Genomic DNA, 18,360 nt, shown 5'->3' with positions numbered 1-18,360 from the left:
CTGTTTGGGGAAAATAGTATGCTTATTGAGAAATACAGAAGATGTAGCACATGTAAAAACCACATCCAAGGCAGAACACATGACTACAATAGTATATCCAATATGATACAAAAATAACGGTCAAATAGATGAAGGACCATTTTTAAATAATGAGAATAATGACGCTTCATTGTCACGGCCTTTGCTGTGTGCGCTGTGACACTTTTGCCATGCTTGCAGTTGCTCTGGGCAACATGTTGCTGTTATGGCATGTGGTGGCAGTGTCTCGGCTTTTGCTGTGTGCGCGTGACATGGTTGCCACGCATGCTGTTGCCTGTGTTAACGTGTTGCTTGTTTGCTGGTGTGTGCACTTCCCCTTTTAGTGGTTTCCTCCCTCTGTCTGGTTCTGGAAGGGTTAACTCCCTGACTGGGTGTGGTGTGGTTTTATTACCTGTGGCTCCCTGGTCGGAGTCAGTGGTACTCCAGCAGTCGCTGGTGCTGGAGCTCTGCTCCAGTCCAGGGTGTTTTTTCTGCCCAGTCCTTGAGGGCCACCTTGTAAGACATCGATGTCATCTGCGATGTCATCCCAGGTTCTCCAGCTATGTCTTCCCTTTATTACATGTGGTCTATGTTTGGTATGGGGTAAGGTATGTGGTGTGTTATGTCTAGCTTATTGTTCCATGTTTGGTGTGTTTGGTGTTGTCATCCAGCATGTATGCTAGACATTTACTTGTCTATCTCCGTGAGGGGGCTGGTTTCCCGGAGGGGTGAACCATAAGTCTGTATGCAGTGCTGCCTGGGGCTGCCGTGCACCTTGCTGTATTTGGCCCAGGCAGTATCAGGTGTGCTGGATACCTGTGTGTGGTGTTGTTGGTATGGAGTCCTGTTTGGTGTGTGGGCTCCTGTACGTATGCATGGGTTCCAGTCGTGGGGGCAGCGGCAGGTAAGCGTGTTGTCTGGTGTACTTACCTGCCGACTCTATTGCTGTATTCAGTCTTGCATTTTTCCCTGCAGCTAGGCCCTTTGAGACTCCTGTTCCTCCGTGTCTTGGAAGAACAGGTCATCTCTCCCCTGCTCCTATGTGAGGGATTCTCAGGGCCAAAGGTATCCAGGGTATGAGCCGTCCTACGATCTAGGTCTGCTCATATGGTTAGGAGTTAGGGCGATGATTAGGGACGCAATAGGAGGTGACCTGCTCCTTGATTCCGGCGTCCTGGCCTAGCTGCTCCCCCTTTACACTTGACATTGTACATGGGTTCCCCCACTTCCCACTGTGACATTCATGCATCGATAATAATTTCCATCTCATAAAGGAGGTTAAAGCTGATTATACACAGAAAGGAGCTAGCCTCAAATATAGCAGGAATAGGTAAGTCTCTCATTTAATCCCCATGGTGCCTGAGACCGGAACCTGTATATCCATTGTTTCTTTTTGGAGGATTCTACGGTCCCAGTCACCTTTTCAAGGAGGAAAGTTCTTATAAGTTCCAATGCTGAAAAAGACAGACCTAAGATCTCCATTATGACATTCCCAGATGTGATTTGCCACAGGAGTATTGTTATTTTTCTTGATGTAATTGACATGCTCAAGAATTTGACGACGAAATTCTCTAAATGTTTTCCCCACATAATCTAAGGGACAGGAGCACTGACAAAGATATACTACTACTTTGCTCCTACAGTTAATGAAATCCCTTACAGTGTAACTTCTATTTGTGGCTGAACATATATTTATCTATGTATTTCTGACGAAATGACAGTCTGAGAATGCCCTACAACGGAAAATACCCAACTGTTTCCTGTCTAACCATGTCCCTGTCGGAACTTGGCATGAAAAGTGGCTATGGACCAGGCGGTCCCGCAAGCATTGACCTCATCTAAATGTGATACTTGGACAAAGTAACAGTACATCAGTCACATCCGGATCTATTCGGAGGATTCGCAAGTATTTATCAATTATCTCCCTACTTTACGATTTCCAACATAAAACAAGGATATAATCCTAATAACCCCCCCCCCCCGGAATCAGATTCCTTGGGGACCAAGAGGGTACTTTGTTCCAGTATCTCAGCATTCTGGAATGCATCTCTTAAGAAATATTGGGGATAACCTCTCGCTGCCATAGAGCTTCCTTGATTCTGAACAGTTTCTTTTCATAATCAAATATTGACCACAGGGTATCCCTTTCTTTAGGTTCGTAGGGTTGTAACTGTCCCAATGAAGAAGACTGTTTTTAGCAGTGGTCTTCCTAAAAGTGGTTGTGACCAATCTGTCTACCTCATCGGTTACCTTAACATCCAAAAATGTTAATGTATCTGGATGAAACTCAAAGGTAAAACCCAGGCCAATCTTATTCGCATTCAACATCCTGACAAATTATTTAAATTCATCAAGGTCACCATTCCAGATCACGAAAGCATTGTCTATGCAACGTGTCCAGAAGCCAATTTTGTCACACCACCAAACTTTATTATCAGGGAAGACCACTTTATTTTCCCAGCAGCCAGTCAGGAGATTAGTATAAGAGGGGGCACAGGGGCTCCCCTTAGCTGTCCGCTGAGCTGGTGAAAGAAAAATGCAAATCAAACAGAAAAAATTGTGTGTCAGAACAAACTCAAGGAGAGTCGGCATGAATTCATTATGAGATTGATAACAGACTACCCATGTCTTTAAAAAATCTGCTACCGCAATCAACCCTTTAGAAGGAGGAATAAAGCTATACAGCAACTCTACAGCAATGCTCGCAAGGGAGCATGATGGTTTTAGATTAATGCTTTAAATTTTCCTTAGGAAGTCCATTGTCTCCCTTGTGAAGGATGGAAGAGCTGAAACAAACCCTTTTCAGGATCTAATCGATATAAATACCACTATTCTGGGTTATTGAGTCCACCCCAGATACAATAGGATGACCCTTCAAGGGAGATAAACCCTTGTGGATCTTGGGTAATCCATAAAAAGTAACTATCTAGATTTAACTTGGCCTCAGAAAGTGGTATTCATCCTCGCTATGGACACCTATTTTAAGGCTTTCATCAAGAATGGACACAAGTTGTTTAAGAAAGACCTTGGTAGGTCAGATGATAAAATGCGGTAGCAGTCGCGATCACTCAACACACATTTGCACATTTGTCTGTAATGACTGCAATCCATAATAACAATGTTACCCCCTTTATCAGCAGATTTAATAACTATCGAAGAATCTTTTTCTAAACTCATAAGGTCCTCAGTCTCATAACCAGAGAGATTATGGTATGATGATGCAGATAAGGTTAGCTTCTCGATATCCGCAGTACCATTTTCAGAAGGATATCTATGTAGTCATAATTCATAGGGGGAGGGAGTTTTTTACTCTTTGGACGAAGGTCTCTAAAAGGCCCATGTCCTGGTTTCTGTGTACCTTCCTCCAGGAGGTTCACAAATATCTTAAGATCTGCAAACTCACTATCCTGAATGCCAAGTTGCTCACACGTAAGTTTATTGTTATATTTCATGAATTTGTGCCATTTTAATATTCTAGAAAACAAATGAAGAACTTTAATCCAAGTAAATGGGTCAAATTTAGTCGTGGGAACAAATGATAGTCCCTTTTTTTAACAGATTGCTCTCGGTCTCACTGAGTACGTGGGAAGAGAGTTTCATTAATTGTAATTCATCCCTTTCTATTACTCCTTCCCCAACTTTTTTCAGTCCCGTAACTGATAGGGAGTGCCTTGGGCTAAAAAATCCCCCCGGGCGCTGGGTGTAGAGGTAGTAAAGTAAGACATGGATAAAGAGGAAGAGGACGATGATTCCCCCCCTCCTTCCCCTCTGACCACCTGACCTTGGCCATCTCCTGTTGTTAAACCGTCCTCTACCATCACCCCTTTGACCACGTCTATAGTTGGTTCTACCTCTAAAATGGGTGGATTCTGAATCTGAGAATTCCAGTTCTTAGGATGATATCTCCGATTCATAATGGGTGGTGGCTTATTATCAAGCTGGTATGCTCTGTTTTCTTTGAACACTTTTGAGATCTTTATTAAACTGCCTGTGTTTGCGTTCCTTAATCAGGCCCTGAAATCTCTCTACTGCAGTCTGTAGGGAAGACTCTCTTTTATTAAAGTCAGGGTCAGCCTTAAAGGACACCACCAGGTCAATTAGTTCTTTTTAATCTCACTGATGATTTTTCAAAGAAAACTTTTTCTTCCTCAAGAAGTAAACTCATGAGCCTAAGCAAACTATTTGTTAATTCCTATTCCCACTGTACCAGTAATCCTGGTGACCATAAGCGCTGCTGGGGAGATCGGGATATGCAGTCCTTTCCCCCGGTCTGCATCCCCTCCCCCAGGGTTTATACCCTGCGGCGCTATATCTGCATTTGTATAGTATATTAATGGTGGCTACCTATATGGAGGTCTAATCACTAAATAGGATGATAGATCTGTCACATAATTTTCCTCACAGAGTGTCTTTTCTGTCCCCAATGTGCAGGATTGGTGGGCTGTATTTACATATAATGGCTCTAAATACCATGAATCTACTAAATATGGCATCCCCTGATACCCCTATGTATAGTGTATTAGGGGATGGTATGGATTGCGAGGGGGGACACGGTACCATGGTGTTCGAGCAACTGGATGCGTGGCTAGCGCTTCTAGACAGACTTAATGCGCTGTACTTCCTGCCTGATGCATTCCACGGTCATCGCGCTTGGAACGCACAGTCATTTTGGGTTGAGCCACGTGATCGCGGATTGCATCACGTGACTATGCACTCCACGATCGTCATACGTGGAGCGCATCATCATCTTTGCTGAGCTTTCCCATGCCCAAAAAGAGACTTGACAAGCTTTGGGAGGGGTTATCATCATCATCCCATGTGAGTCCTGATACGCGTGGGGTCCGAGGACTATTGGTAGATATATTTGGGGTGGCTTGTTTCATTTTGCTCCCCAATAATTGTGTTGTACTCTTGTCATGGGATTTTGATGGGCGGAGCTTAGGAATGAGCTGACGAATTGAGGTCTGACCCGCGCCAGTATCTTATGATTTAAATGTGAGCACATGTCTCTGGCAAAATGGAGCTGTTTCCTTGCCCCCTGGAGCCCTCAGCCATGTATCCTAAATCTGTGAGAGGATTGGATTGGTCTTTGTATCGACTTGAATGAGCTAAGTTTTTTTTAAGTATATATCAAGTACATTATCGTGTGCACATTGTTAAAAGTACTTTATCTTTGATGTAGTCCCTCTACCTCATCACAGATGTCTACTTGTCTGGGGCGCTCCAGTGATTTTTTTTTCATCAGTTATGTATTTTGTGTATATGGCATAATATTACCATACTGATACTGTTGGTCTCCTGATGAACCTTTGATTATTTATAAGGGGAAACGCGTTGGGAGAGTATATGTCACAATCAGTGTGGGGGAAAAACTCCACACTGAACACAGGAGGGAAGGGGAACAGTAACTGGGCCTTTAAACTAGGGAAGAACAGGACACCTCCTAAACAACCCTAATCTGGACTTTAACTACCTGTCAATATGAATTAGACCTTAAAGGTAGGAATATTCATATGCAGGATACCTAGTCCCTTATTTCCCTATAAGGCCCTAGAATAAGGTTAGGACCAGAGACAACCCATTCCTCCCCAGATGGACGAATGGAAGTCTCTGTTTTGGGCCCAGATACAAACAACAGGGAAAATAACAAACACAATACAATAAGAAAAGACAAGACTTAGCTTAAAAAAGAAAACTGGCAACTCCAGAGGCACCACAGAGTAAAACCGACCAGCTAGTAAGAAGACAGGAAGAAAATCTATAAACCGCACCTCCATGAATGAGAAGCGGCTACTTTTAGGGAAGGTCAATTACCAACAAGCAACACCTGAAGCAAGGGGTGTGGCATTTACCAAAACACAGACACAATAAGATCCACAACAAACTTGATATTTTAACCCACGTGTTGCCAGTCTCTCTGATCTCCTGGTACCTGCCACGGGAACATCCGTGACAATATGTCTTGTAAGAAATACTATCTTTTTGTACAATGCACACTTATTGTTTAAAAGGATGGAAGGGTAAGGCGAGTATGTTTTTTTTTTTTTACTCTGATTAATGCCTGAAAAGCCTTAATTTTAATATCAGATGCCGCGATCAGCATCTGAAGGGTTTCATGACGGGGGTGGTGCAATCGCCATTCCCTGTCATTGCATCTGCTACTTACAATGGAATGTGATTCAAGGCGAAGTAATTCATAACAAATCTATTTTTTTTGTAAAATTAAGCAAAGCAGTCAAATCAAATTTTTGACAACTTCGCTTATCTCTACCAGAAACCCACCTTCTCAAAGTTGCTGCAGTGATCCCCATAATCAATCATCCTGTAGTGTTTTGCTGCTCTCTGCTGCTGTGTGAGCAGGTAATATTTGAAAGTATAAGGAAGCTGGGCCCCCTAGAATACATTTTACTGGTGGGCCCTAGGCATCTCTGTCCAACACTGTGTCTTATTCACAATGCATACAACTGTACAATGCAGCTCTACCCTACAGCACCCATAGAAATCTTTGGCCGCATATTGTACCTCCATATGCATCAGAAGACATAAATACAGACATACATCTATCTTTATACAGAGATATTTTCTCCTAGAAGCACTGCAAAAAGAACCATCTTATGGTGACACACAGATTGCCTCCAACTCCTTAGGCCTTCTATCATACGTGGGGAAGATTCGGTTTCTGTCTAAAAAAAAAGAAAAAAACACCAGCCCTATTTCCTCCAACTTATGCTCCTAAAATAAAGCCTACAAGAGGTTATATAAGTTATATATGGATCCTGTTGAAATTAACCTCATTGACCTTGATTTTGGATGAAGGTTGTGGTAGGGAAGGGAGACTTTTATCAAAAACGACACCAATGGTATTGGTCATTTTAGTCCTAATGCAAAATTGATAACAGGGTCCACCACCTACCAGGTGCTTATTATAGATAGTGATGAGCGAAATGAAGTCCACAAAGTGGATGTCATCTTGGGCCGTGCCAGATTTTTTGCCAGATCTTCAAGCAAGATGGCGGCGGCCTGCCCATTGTGAGAAAATGGATCAGGTAAGTATTTTTCTTTGTGTTATTAATTTCATATTCTGTGATCATGTATAAACGCGGCATCTGAGGGGTACAATGACTGGGAACTGTGCGATCGCAAGCAGTGTTTTTATGTTTGGCGTGGGAAACTAAACATACAAGATCTGGCATAAAATCTATTTTTTTCAGACACGAACAACCGAATCCTGCACCCATTGACTTACAATAGTATTTGAAAAACTGCGGCTCAGATGCGGACCAGAACTACGGTTGTGTGCACGAGGCCTAAGTCAATGGTGCCATATCCGTTTTTTTCAGACACGAACAACCATATCTGGCGTCCATTGACTTGCAATAGTATTTGATGCCGAACCCGGCAAGTTCATTTTCAAAATAATGCAACCGGACCCTTTCTGAACGGATGCAGCTGGTTGTATTATTCAAACGGATGCGTTTTCCTTTGGTTTTGAAATCCTCTGCCGTATCTCAAAACTGGAAAGGAAAACACAGATCTGAAAGCAGCCTTACTTCTATAGCAGGGGTCAGCAACCTTTGGCACTCCAGCTGTTGTCAAACTACAATTCCCAGCATGCTATGGGAGTTATGAGAAGCGCAGAGGAAGTGTGCATGCTGGGAGTTGTAGTTTCACAACACCTGGAGTGACGGAGGTTGCCTACCCCTGTTCTATAGCCACACAACTGTATGTGTACTGTATTATTTAAATAAAAAAATACTTGAGACTAATCACCTTGTATTTCCGGATGTTTCAAGAGTATAATAAAACAATATCTCAATGTCAAACTTGTAGTCTCTGTTCCAGCAAAGAATAAATCAAATATTGTCCCCTCTAGGTTCTCATCATGAAATTCGGTGTCTGGATTATTTTTTTCCTTAAAAAAAAATAAAAATTTCCTCATTATTTTAATGATCAATTATTACCAATTTTGGATTCCTATTTTCTTTTAAAAATATTTAATTTGTTTTTATTTTAATTTTCAAATATTATCAAATCCCCACTCACTCGTCGCTGATGTAATACATTAGGACTTGGAGTAAATAAAAAGTGCAGTGTTGCCCATGGCAACCAATAGAATGAATGCTTTAAACATCTTTTTTTTGAAGATATTTAAATTTTTGCTGCTGTGGAACCCTATAAATATGTTACCTCTTCCATCTTCATGATGAAGCAGTCTATGAAGTCACGAGGGCAGTTTTCATCCAGGGTGGCTCGGTGGCTTTTCACCATATCCTTAACAAACTGTTTCATGTTGTTGACAATTTTGAACATCTTCTGGTGAGGACCAGGAATGTAGGGCATTACGGAGGGGAATATGGTATAGAGCTAATTGAGAAATCAAGTAACAGAAAAAAAACATAGCATCAGTATTATTTTGTTAGTTGAGTGCCATATTTAAATGTGTTAGTATATAAATTGACATTATAAACAAAGTCTGTCACCAGCAAATCGACTGATAAACCAGGTACTACGTCGTGTAGGACTAGTTCAGCTGAAAGAGGCTTGGGCCCACCTTTGAGACACTTAAATACTCATTTGCACATTTTTCTCCAGAATGAAGCAACGGATCGCCAAGTGAAAGATATCATTGCATTCAGCGAAAGACTTGACTTTAAATTCTTCTCTACATCCACCGTATATGAATGACGGATGTCAGGTCTTTAAAGATGGCATCAGCTGCGGAGCCAGAGCCATAGCTGCCAGAGGCCTGCTGTTTGAATCTCCAGCTAATATCCACGATACACACGCAAAATTAGTATTATCAAAAACTACAGAATGTCTTGCAAAAAATGTGCCCCCAAATATCTCTGTAGACATAACAATAAAAAAGTTTTGGGGTCATTTTTTTTTTTTTTTTTTAGTATTAAAACCCAAGAAAAACTATACATACAGTACAGACCAAAAGTTTGGACACACCTTCTCATTTAAAGAGTTTTCTTTATTTTCATGACTATGAAAATTGTAGATTCACACTGAAGGCATCTAAAACTATGAATTAACACATGTGGAATTATATACATAACAAAAAAGTGTGAAACAACTGAAAATATGTCATATTCTAGGTTCTTCAAAGTAGCCACCTTTTGCTTTGATTACTGCTTTGCACACTCTTGGCATTCTCTTGATGAGCTTCAAGAGGTAGTTACCTGAAATGGTCTTCCAACAGTCTTGAAGGAGTTCCCAGAGATGCTTAGCACTTGTTGGCCCTTTTGCCTTCACTCTGCGGTCCAGCTCACCCCAAACTATCTCGATTGGGTTCAGGTCTGGTGACTGTGGAGGCCAGGTCATTTGGCGCAGCACCCCATTACTCTCCTTCATGGTCAAATAGCCCTTACACAGCCTTGAGGTGTGTTTGGGGTCATTGTCTTGTTGTAAAATAAATGATGGTCCAACTAAACGCAAACCGGATGGAATAGCATGCCGCTGCAAGATGCTTAGGTAGCCATGCTGGTTCAGTATGCCTTCAATTTTGAATAAATCCCCAACAGTGTCACCAGCAAAGCATCCCCACACCATCACACCTCCTCCTCCATGCTTCACGGTGGGAACCAGGCATGTAGAGTCCATCCGTTCACCTTTTCTGCGTCGCACAAAGACACGGTGGTTGGAACCAAAGATCTCAAATTTGGACTCATCAGACCAAAGCACAGATTTCCACTGGTCTAATGTCCATTCCTTGTGTTCTTTAGCCCAAACAAGTCTCTTATGCTTGTTGCCTGTCCTTAGCAGTGGTTTCCTAGCAGATATTCTACCATGAAGGCCTGATTCACACAGTCTCCTCTTCACAGTTGTTCTAGAGATGTGTCTGCTGCTAGAACTCTGTGTGGCATTTACCTGGTCTCTAATCTGAGCTGCTGTTAACCTGCGATTTCTGAGGCTGGTGACTCGGATGAACTTATCCTCCGCAGCAGAGGTGACTCTTGGTCTTCCTTTCCTGGGGCGGTCCGCATGTGAGCCAGTTTCTTTGTAGCGCTTGATGGTTTTTGTGACTGCACTTGGGGACACTTTCAAAGTTTTCCCAATTTTTCGGACTGACTGACCTTCATTTCTTATAGTAATGATGGCCACTCGTTTTTCTTTACTTAGCTGCTTTTTTTCTTGCCATAATACACATTCCAACAGTCTATTCAGTAGGATTATCAGCTGTGTATCCACCTGACTTCTCCACAACGCAACTGATGGTCCCAACCCCATTTATAAGGCAAGAAATCCCACTTATTAAACCTGACAGGGCACACCTGTGAAGTGAAAACCATTTCAGGTGACTACCTCTTGAAGCTCACCAAGAGAATGCCAAGAGTGTGCAAAGCAGTAATCAAAGCAAAGGTGGCTACTTTGAAGAACCTAGAATATGACATATTTTCAGTTGTTTCACACTTTTTTGTTATGTATATAATCCACATGTGTTAATTCATAGTTTTGATGCCTTCAGTGTGAATCTACAATTTTCATAGTCATGAAAATAAAGAAAACTCTGAATGAGAAGGTGTGTCCAAACTTTTGGTCTGTACTGTATGTGGTATTGCCAGATTTGTACTGGTCTGGAGAATGAAGAGCACAAGTATTTTTTCCCGCTTCCCACTACATCCTATGCAATATTAAATGTAATTAGAAAGTAAAATTTGTCCCGCAAAAATCAAACCCTCATAAGGCTATAAAAAATTATGGCTCTGGGGAGGCAAGGAGCGAAAAACAAAAATGCAAAAAACGGAAAATCGCTGTCCCAGGATAGCGTTAAAGCATATGTTAACCTTCACAGTAAATGTTTTTTAATTAATTCAATGCATCTTGAATAAAAAGTGAAGCAAAATGAAGCTGCATTTACACCTCCATCCTTGTAGGTACTTAATAGTAAACTATTTTTAATTAGTACTTTCTACTTTTCCACCTAATAAATTAGAGTTATGCTTTGACCTTATATAGAGTGTCAGTGTTATTTCTCTCACCGTGCATGTACGTATCTATCTATCTAATTTGGAGCAGTGTATCAACCTACCTGACCATTGATCAGAACCAGAACACTGCAAAGATTCCTTAGGCTTCTTTTACACCTGCGGCCGAATTATCTGACTGACAGGTCCAGCAGGCAATGCCACAGCACTCAGCACACAGTGGTTTTTGTCTGATTATCAGCATATTTACCGGGTAGAAGTTGAATTATCATAGCCAATGAGGTCTGGTGGGAAAACGGTAATGTCCGGCAATGCAGGATCTGGAGAACTCTGGCAGGCTGTTCTCCACCGGAACAGTCTGCCGGAGTTCCCTGCCACAAGTGTGAAACTAGCTTTATTTTGGTGTTCTGTTTTAATTTTGAACCAAGACTGTGATCACCCCTGATCTATGCAAAGGCATCCAAACAATGACATTCAGTCATAGGTCCATCCATTGTGCATTACTATACTTTCCCCAAAGAGGTTAACAGGTTGCTGTGCCTGGAAATATGAAATGGACAGATGGTAGGCAGACATTTCCAGAGTGTAAATTCTGGGTAATTACATTGCACCCATATTCCTGTTAGACAGTTTGTAACGTTTACCTGCCCTGAACGGGTGTTGAACAACTTGAGAAGATCGTGAAGACATAATATGAGAGTCAAAAACTTTTCATCTTCATAGTCAAATCTTTCACCAAACACAACGGAGCAAATGACATTAGAAACAGCAGCTCGTAATATATATGTTGGGTTAATTGGAGAATCTGTTAGTATAAAAAAAAAGTGGTTAATTACTGCTTTAAGTAGGTATTCTTATCTCAGTCATTTATGGCTTATCCACAAGATATGCTATGAATATCAGATAGGTATGAGTCCCAACTGTCTACAGAAAGGGGCCCCGTTGCCCCGATTTGGGAATGGAGAGGTATTTGTGCTTGTGTGTCTCTCTCCGTTCATTTTAATAGCACTTTCAAAAGTAGCCAAGTCCGTCTGCTCAGCTATTTTTTTTTAAGTACAGTACCACTGAGTTGTTGGCAGAGAGCTGTGCATGCTCAACTTCTTCTCCACTCCCAGCTGGGCATGACCATGTCCTGTTCTGGAGATAGAAGCAGGTCCCAAAGGTAGGGCCCACACCTATTGGGCACTCATGGTGGCACATAGACACGTCATTTCTATGGGTCCGCAAAAAAAATAAAAAATCACCCGTGTGTTGTCCGCATTCGTATATACGTCCTACAAATTTTAGAACGTGTCCTATTGTCTGTTTTTGCGGACAGGAATAGCCATTAATATTTATAGGACTGAGAAAAAGTTAGATTGCACACGGAAGGTTTCCCTATTTCTGTGGTTTTGCAGGAGGCCTAATATGTATGGCCTGAGTGTTGGAGACAGATATCTTTGGAACTTCACCCACCTTTATCCTTCATAAATTTCTCAGAAAGACACTGGGCTTCTTCTTGGATTCTTTCTTCAATGCTCCTCTTTCCCATTCCAAAATTTCTCAACGTTGTCAGAGAAAAACGACGAAGAATTTTCCACCTTTCCCCACTGCTTGCAATGACCCCTATAAGTTCAAGAATACAATTAAAGGGAGTATACTATATTTACCAATTAAAACCAGATGCTAAAGCACATTCTATTTTTTTATAATCTGTTCTAAATTTCTGATGGTAGATTTATTTAATTTCCTGTACATGATTATGAGGCGGCCATCTTGCCTGAGTTGCTTTTAAGAGCATTTAGAGACATGCTTTACAGCAGTCATATAGTCTGCAGAGTCAATACACAAGACATGTTGATTGTCTTCTATAGGAACATTTACTCGGCATGCTCTGTGCAGAGGTCACTGTACAAAGATGGAAGTTCATACGCTTTGATGTCACCGATTCTAAATATTGGATACCGTGTTATCTGTATATAGGTGTTATCTGTCTTAGTAATCCTGATTACAGTAGGAAATGACTACTGGAAAGTGATCTCTATGAAAGATGAAGTGTCAGTTTATCATAAGGCTTATGAACCATACATTTCTTAGATTAAGGCCGCATGCACACAACCATGGTGTGTTTTGCGGTCTGCAAATTGCGGATCCGCAAAACACGGATGGTGTCCTTGCATGTTCCACAATTTGCGGAACTGCACGGACAGCCTCCAATATAAATGCCTATTCTTGTCCGCAAAGCGCGGACAAGAATAGGACATGTTTTTTTTTTTTTTGCGGGGCCACGTAACGGAGCAATGGATGCGGACAGCACACGGAGTGCTGTCCGCATCTTTTGCGGCCCCATTAAAGTGAATGGGTCCGCATCCGAGCCGCCAAAACAGAGGCTCTGATGCGGAACAAAAGAAAACCGTCCCTGTGCATGAGGCCTAATAATGGACAAATGGCCCTTTTTCAAAGGGTCCAGCCAACAGTATTATGTGTATGGATGATTCCAGACTAAGATGACATATACGGTAGAGGGTTCAGGCAAATTCATTTTTCACTCAAGCTTTTCTCCCTGGAGATAAACAGCATAAGAGGTGTGTAGAAGCGTTGTTCTCCTCTATCCCCATTGATAACACACAAACACTAGAGATGAGTGAATCGAACCCACAAATTTGAATTCGATTCGAATTTCAAGATGAATTCGATTTGCCTAGAAGACAAATTTCTTTGTGTAAATCGACAAGGCCGCCAACCTCTTGCTTCAAGATCTCGGCTGAAATCCCATGCTGCGCGAGATTACATCATCCTGCTGTCTGGCGTGATGATGTAATCTCGCGCCGCACAGGATTTCGGCTGAGATCTTCAAGCAAGACGGCGGCTGGCCCGTTGCGAATGAATAGAGGAGGTTAGTTTGATTTAAAAAAAAAAAATGTTAATTTTACACTCATGTATTTCGGAGTTCCTTGTCATTGTACCTGCTATTTACAAAAATATGTGCTTCGTGACAAAGTTATTGGCTCTTGGCCAACCAGACACCTTTAGAAGCCAGCGCAAAAACGGCAAAATTTGAACATTTATTTTAAATCAAAATCGGCAACAATTCTTTAAAAACAAAAATAAAACTTGATTTAAACAGTAGGAAAAATTTTTATGATACATTCGTTCAATGAGTTGACCTGATTAAGAGATTCATAGGCATTTTCATAAAAAAACAGCAACATTTTTTCATCCACAGTAGGAACCATTACAGTAACTAGAAGTAGTAGGTAGTATTGAGCGAGGTGAAGCATTTGAAGAGAAGGAATTCGGTCTGAAGTTTAGGAAAACATTAAATAGAAACAAATCCGAATTTTCGCTCTCATCGTAGTAATGATTCAGGTTTTCCTAAAATGGTGCTACATTTGTTACAAAGTGAAAGTAAGAAGCCCGGGAACACAAGATCACCCATAATGCCATGCAGCCAGCCAAATCCGCAGATAGCCATTCCCTGTGATGTCACAGCCCTATAAAACCCTCATCCTGAGTGGACTCCACCATTGTCCTGTGAGCTGAGCATAGGGAGAGACGTGGCAAGCGCTATGCACTAGGGACAGTGTTGCTAAAAATGATTAATAGAACGATATTGGAGAGGGAGACTGCAGGGACAGTGCAGGGGGAGTGTAGGGAGACTACAGAGAGAGTGCAGGAAGACTTATTCTATAAAGTTTTATTTATTTTTTCCAACATTTACTTATTCCTACATCAGCCGTAAACTAAGATATGTAATTCAATACCAATAATATGGAAGCCTTTATTATTCCACTGCCAGCGTGCCAACCAATACCATCCAGTCTGCACCTCTTAGGGAGGCCAGGTCTTTATGATGACCATCCTCATCTTTTGCTGAGTTTACCTTTTCGAAATCATCCTTCAAAGTCTTCATGTCCTCGAAAAGTTAGCAAGGTGCAGAGAGAGAGGAGAAGCTGGATATTCCTGATGACATATTCTCAACGTTATTAGATGATGTGGTAAAGTTGGAAAAGCAGATGGCAGAAATAGGGCTCCCACTTGTAGGGAAGGAGAGCGCTGCGGTTGGAGAAGTGGGTATGTCAGAGCTGATTAATATTCAGTGTTTACTGTCAAATAACCTGCAGGAGATTGCAGGCCAGAACAGCAATAATATGCATATTGTCCCCCCACCTAACAGTCAAACCCCATACTAGCAACAGCCCCTGTTTAAAGATCCATTAAGGGTGCTGCGGCCATTAACATTGTTCTTCATTATTAAATGAAAGGCAGGTGTGCGCTAATTGGCCGTGCTGTTCTTCACTGCAGCATGGCCGCAACCTGTCTGCAGCATAGCAGCTCCCTGTGGCTGTACCCTAAGGCAGAGTGGTCGGGGTATACCTGATTTATAGTGATTCGCGACAAATTAATTTGTAACAAACCAAATTTATTGGGGAACTTTGGCGAAGTTGCCAAATTGAATTTTTCAAAACTTCGCTCATCTCAACTAGTAGGTTGGTTCAGCGGGTTTTACATTTAGGCCTCTTTCACACATACCACACTTACTGTGAGAGAAGTATACTTTTACAGCATCATACACTGTGATGACCCTCCCCCCATCTGTCAAATATTATAGGTGTCATCAGAGATGTACAGTATGACCTCTGTAAAGTATTATAAAATAATTCACATTGATATAAATAAAAACTTTTTTTATTCTTTTACTTTATCATCTTACCAAAATCTTTAGAAAACAATTCTCCAGTTCCTGTGTCTCCCCTGTCACTAAAAGCATCGCTGCGGTCCACCAATGCTTCCTTCACAGCATCGTACCCAATCAGTACTATCGTCCGAAGATTGGCTATGTAGAGGGTATAGACAGGTCCATATGTCTCACTCAGCTAGACAGATATAGAAAACATGAAAAAATAGTAAATTTAACACTTGTTACTGTTTTCATATGAGAGTATTACGGGTCTGTACAGGAGCTGTACACCTAGAAATGATGATCCTGTCCAGTGGGATCAAGAACACCGTGACCTCACCTAAAGGACTTATGTAGGAATTGCTTTCCTTTCTGGATCTCATGAGACTGGGATACGATTTATGCACAGGCTAGTAATAAACCATCAGGAAGTTAATACAGGGGAAAGGGTAGCATTTTAGTACTTTCCTTTAGTAGCTAGAGAGGAGAGCAGCTACAAAGAACACCTCTCTGGAGAACTCAACAGGTCAATGCACTGCATTTAGCTTATTCATTTCAGTGGTCACCGTGTAATACTTTATTTCCCCTGTGGTGGTGCTACAGGCACATCTAACATTTGCTGCTGGCTTTACATAACAGCTGATTGCTGATGCTTCATGCAGTGAGGGCACACCGTCATCTACTCACTCTCATGGGATCCTTCTAACAAAAACTGTGCTGCCAAAAGTAGATGACCCTTTAATTTTTCACAGAGGACCTATGTTATAATTTCCTCTGTGCACATGTTTATATAAACTGCACATCATTTCCTTAACATCAGGTATCTCCCATTTTAGGCAGGATTGATTCCATAACACAACAGGACAGCAGTCCGGGCATCAAATTCCCTTTTACTCTGGATTTATCAGCAGAATATTGGCTGCTGTTTATGGTAGTCTGTTTTTAACTACCTGAGCATCAGATACAGACTGTCATAAAATATCTTGTATATGATGATGGACTTGAAAAGCAGCTGCTGGGATTACGAATTCCCTAAGGCTTCCCTTGTCTATTGCTGGATTATCCTGACCTCCTGAAGAGATTTATGGTGGGAATTGATATAAAACTCATGTCCTACTTAGGCCTCATGCACACGACAGTTGTTTTTCTCGTCCTCCGTTCAGTTTTTTTTGCGGATAGGATGGGGACCCATTCATTTCAATGGGTCAGCAAAAAAATGCTGATAGTTTATCCGTTTGTGTTCCGCGTCCATTGTACGTGTTTCCATTCAGCAAAAAAAATAGTACATGTCCTACTTTTTTCACATTTGCGGACAAGGATAGGCATTTATTACAAGGGATCCGTGGGAAAAAATGAATCCTCCCCAAAAAAATGCTTTTTTTTTTTGCAGATGCACAATTTGCGGATGCAAAAAACAACTGTCGTGTGCATGAGGCCTTAGGGTAAAATAGAAGGTAAGTGTACATACCTTAACTAAAGACTGTGGTAGTTCTGAGGTGCTTAGCTGAAGGACGTTCCCCAAGCCTGGTAGAGGTGTAGGTCCTGGGGGTAGGTTCTTCTGTTTGATTCTACTCCACCATTTAATGAGATAAATTAGGAGGGTGATTCCTGTAGCCAGGAGAAGAGTCGAAGCAATGTTCAGAGCCATTCTGTGCCCTTGTGGTCACAACTCTGGCTGTACTATTGTACTATGTCCCTCTGTATTTATACATGACCAGGAGCATGGCAGCATTCCAGATAACACGTGATCTTTGAGGACATGCAGGGTGTGCTGCTCTATTGCATGATATATTGTAAATACTAGCATAATAAGCAAGATTTATTTAAAAGGAATTTGTCACTGGGAATTTTGCCATCAAGCGAAGCATAATCTCTGGTAGGCTCTTGCAGAGTGAATTAAAACAGTGCTTTTCTTTTTTCCATCCACCGCTACATTAAATTTAACTTCATTTAGGGAGTGGGAGGGTGGGTGAAAGGGTTGTTATTGTAATAATATATTGTTTTTTACAAAACCTTAATAAAAAATATCTGGTCTGGGCAATTGGGGGCGTTGTTTAGCAGAATCTGTGGCAGGGTTTTTAAGTTTGTCTTTTGAGGGTGGTCTGAATGGCCACCCTACATGCTCTCTGAACTGTGACCTCCACAGCACTCCGCTCCCTTAACAGTGTCATCCACAGCGCCCTGCCCCTTTAAAGCTGACCTACAGCACTGACGAAAAATGGCTGGGTTGTTATGGAAACCTGGTGTAAAACTGTGTGTATGTGGAGCCTAAGGGCCTGCCAGCTTCTATTGGCTGATAAGGTCATGTGACCAGGCTTCTATTGGCTAATGCATTTTTTGGGGGAATATCTCTGGAAGGGTATGTGCTAGAGAGCTGGGACTCGGTCTAAAAGCTTCCTGGACACCTGATGTACCTATGTGCAAAATGTTGTGATTGTAAATGCGATGGTTTGGATTCCTTTAGCGGACATACACACATACACACACATACACTCAGCTTTTTATATTAGCTATATCAAAGTACGACCATTTATCCTTGCTTTTAAGGTGAAAGTGCAGTTTGATACAACCAGTTTTGGGGTGTGTTTATTTCTTATGTAAAAGTATTTCCATTCATCCTTTCTTTTGGGGTGAAATAGTAGTCTGATAGTATTGCTCTTTTACCCTTGCAATTTCTTTTAATTTACAGTATGTCGGACAGACAGGTAACAGGCCCTTCTAAGGGAATGGGCATTGGCCCAAAAATTTCTG

The 18,360-nt window shown here is 41.6% G+C and overlaps 1 protein-coding gene across 1 annotated transcript in view; it reads right to left on the bottom strand.

Moving 5' to 3' along the window:
- The window catches only part of LOC122945977 (cytochrome P450 2G1-like), a 33,132-nt gene extending 15,862 nt beyond the window's left edge, over window positions 1-17,270 (bottom strand). The window contains exons 1-6 of the mRNA XM_044305227.1: window positions 17,078-17,270; window positions 15,643-15,805; window positions 12,405-12,554; window positions 11,594-11,754; window positions 8,206-8,382; window positions 7,789-7,930 (exon numbers count right to left, since the gene is read on the bottom strand). Coding sequence (XP_044161162.1) covers window positions 7,789-7,930; window positions 8,206-8,382; window positions 11,594-11,754; window positions 12,405-12,554; window positions 15,643-15,805; window positions 17,078-17,257 — 973 coding nt within the window. The 5' untranslated portion in view covers window positions 17,258-17,270. The remainder of the gene's footprint in view (window positions 1-7,788; window positions 7,931-8,205; window positions 8,383-11,593; window positions 11,755-12,404; window positions 12,555-15,642; window positions 15,806-17,077) is intronic.
- Between the last annotated feature and the right edge of the window lie 1,090 nt (window positions 17,271-18,360).

Source organism: Bufo gargarizans, chromosome 9, assembly GCF_014858855.1.
Source record: "Bufo gargarizans isolate SCDJY-AF-19 chromosome 9, ASM1485885v1, whole genome shotgun sequence".
In the NCBI taxonomy this organism is placed as follows: domain Eukaryota; kingdom Metazoa; phylum Chordata; class Amphibia; order Anura; family Bufonidae; genus Bufo; species Bufo gargarizans.
Note: the sequence above shows the minus strand (reverse complement) of the source record. Positions and strands in the feature narration are given on the sequence as shown.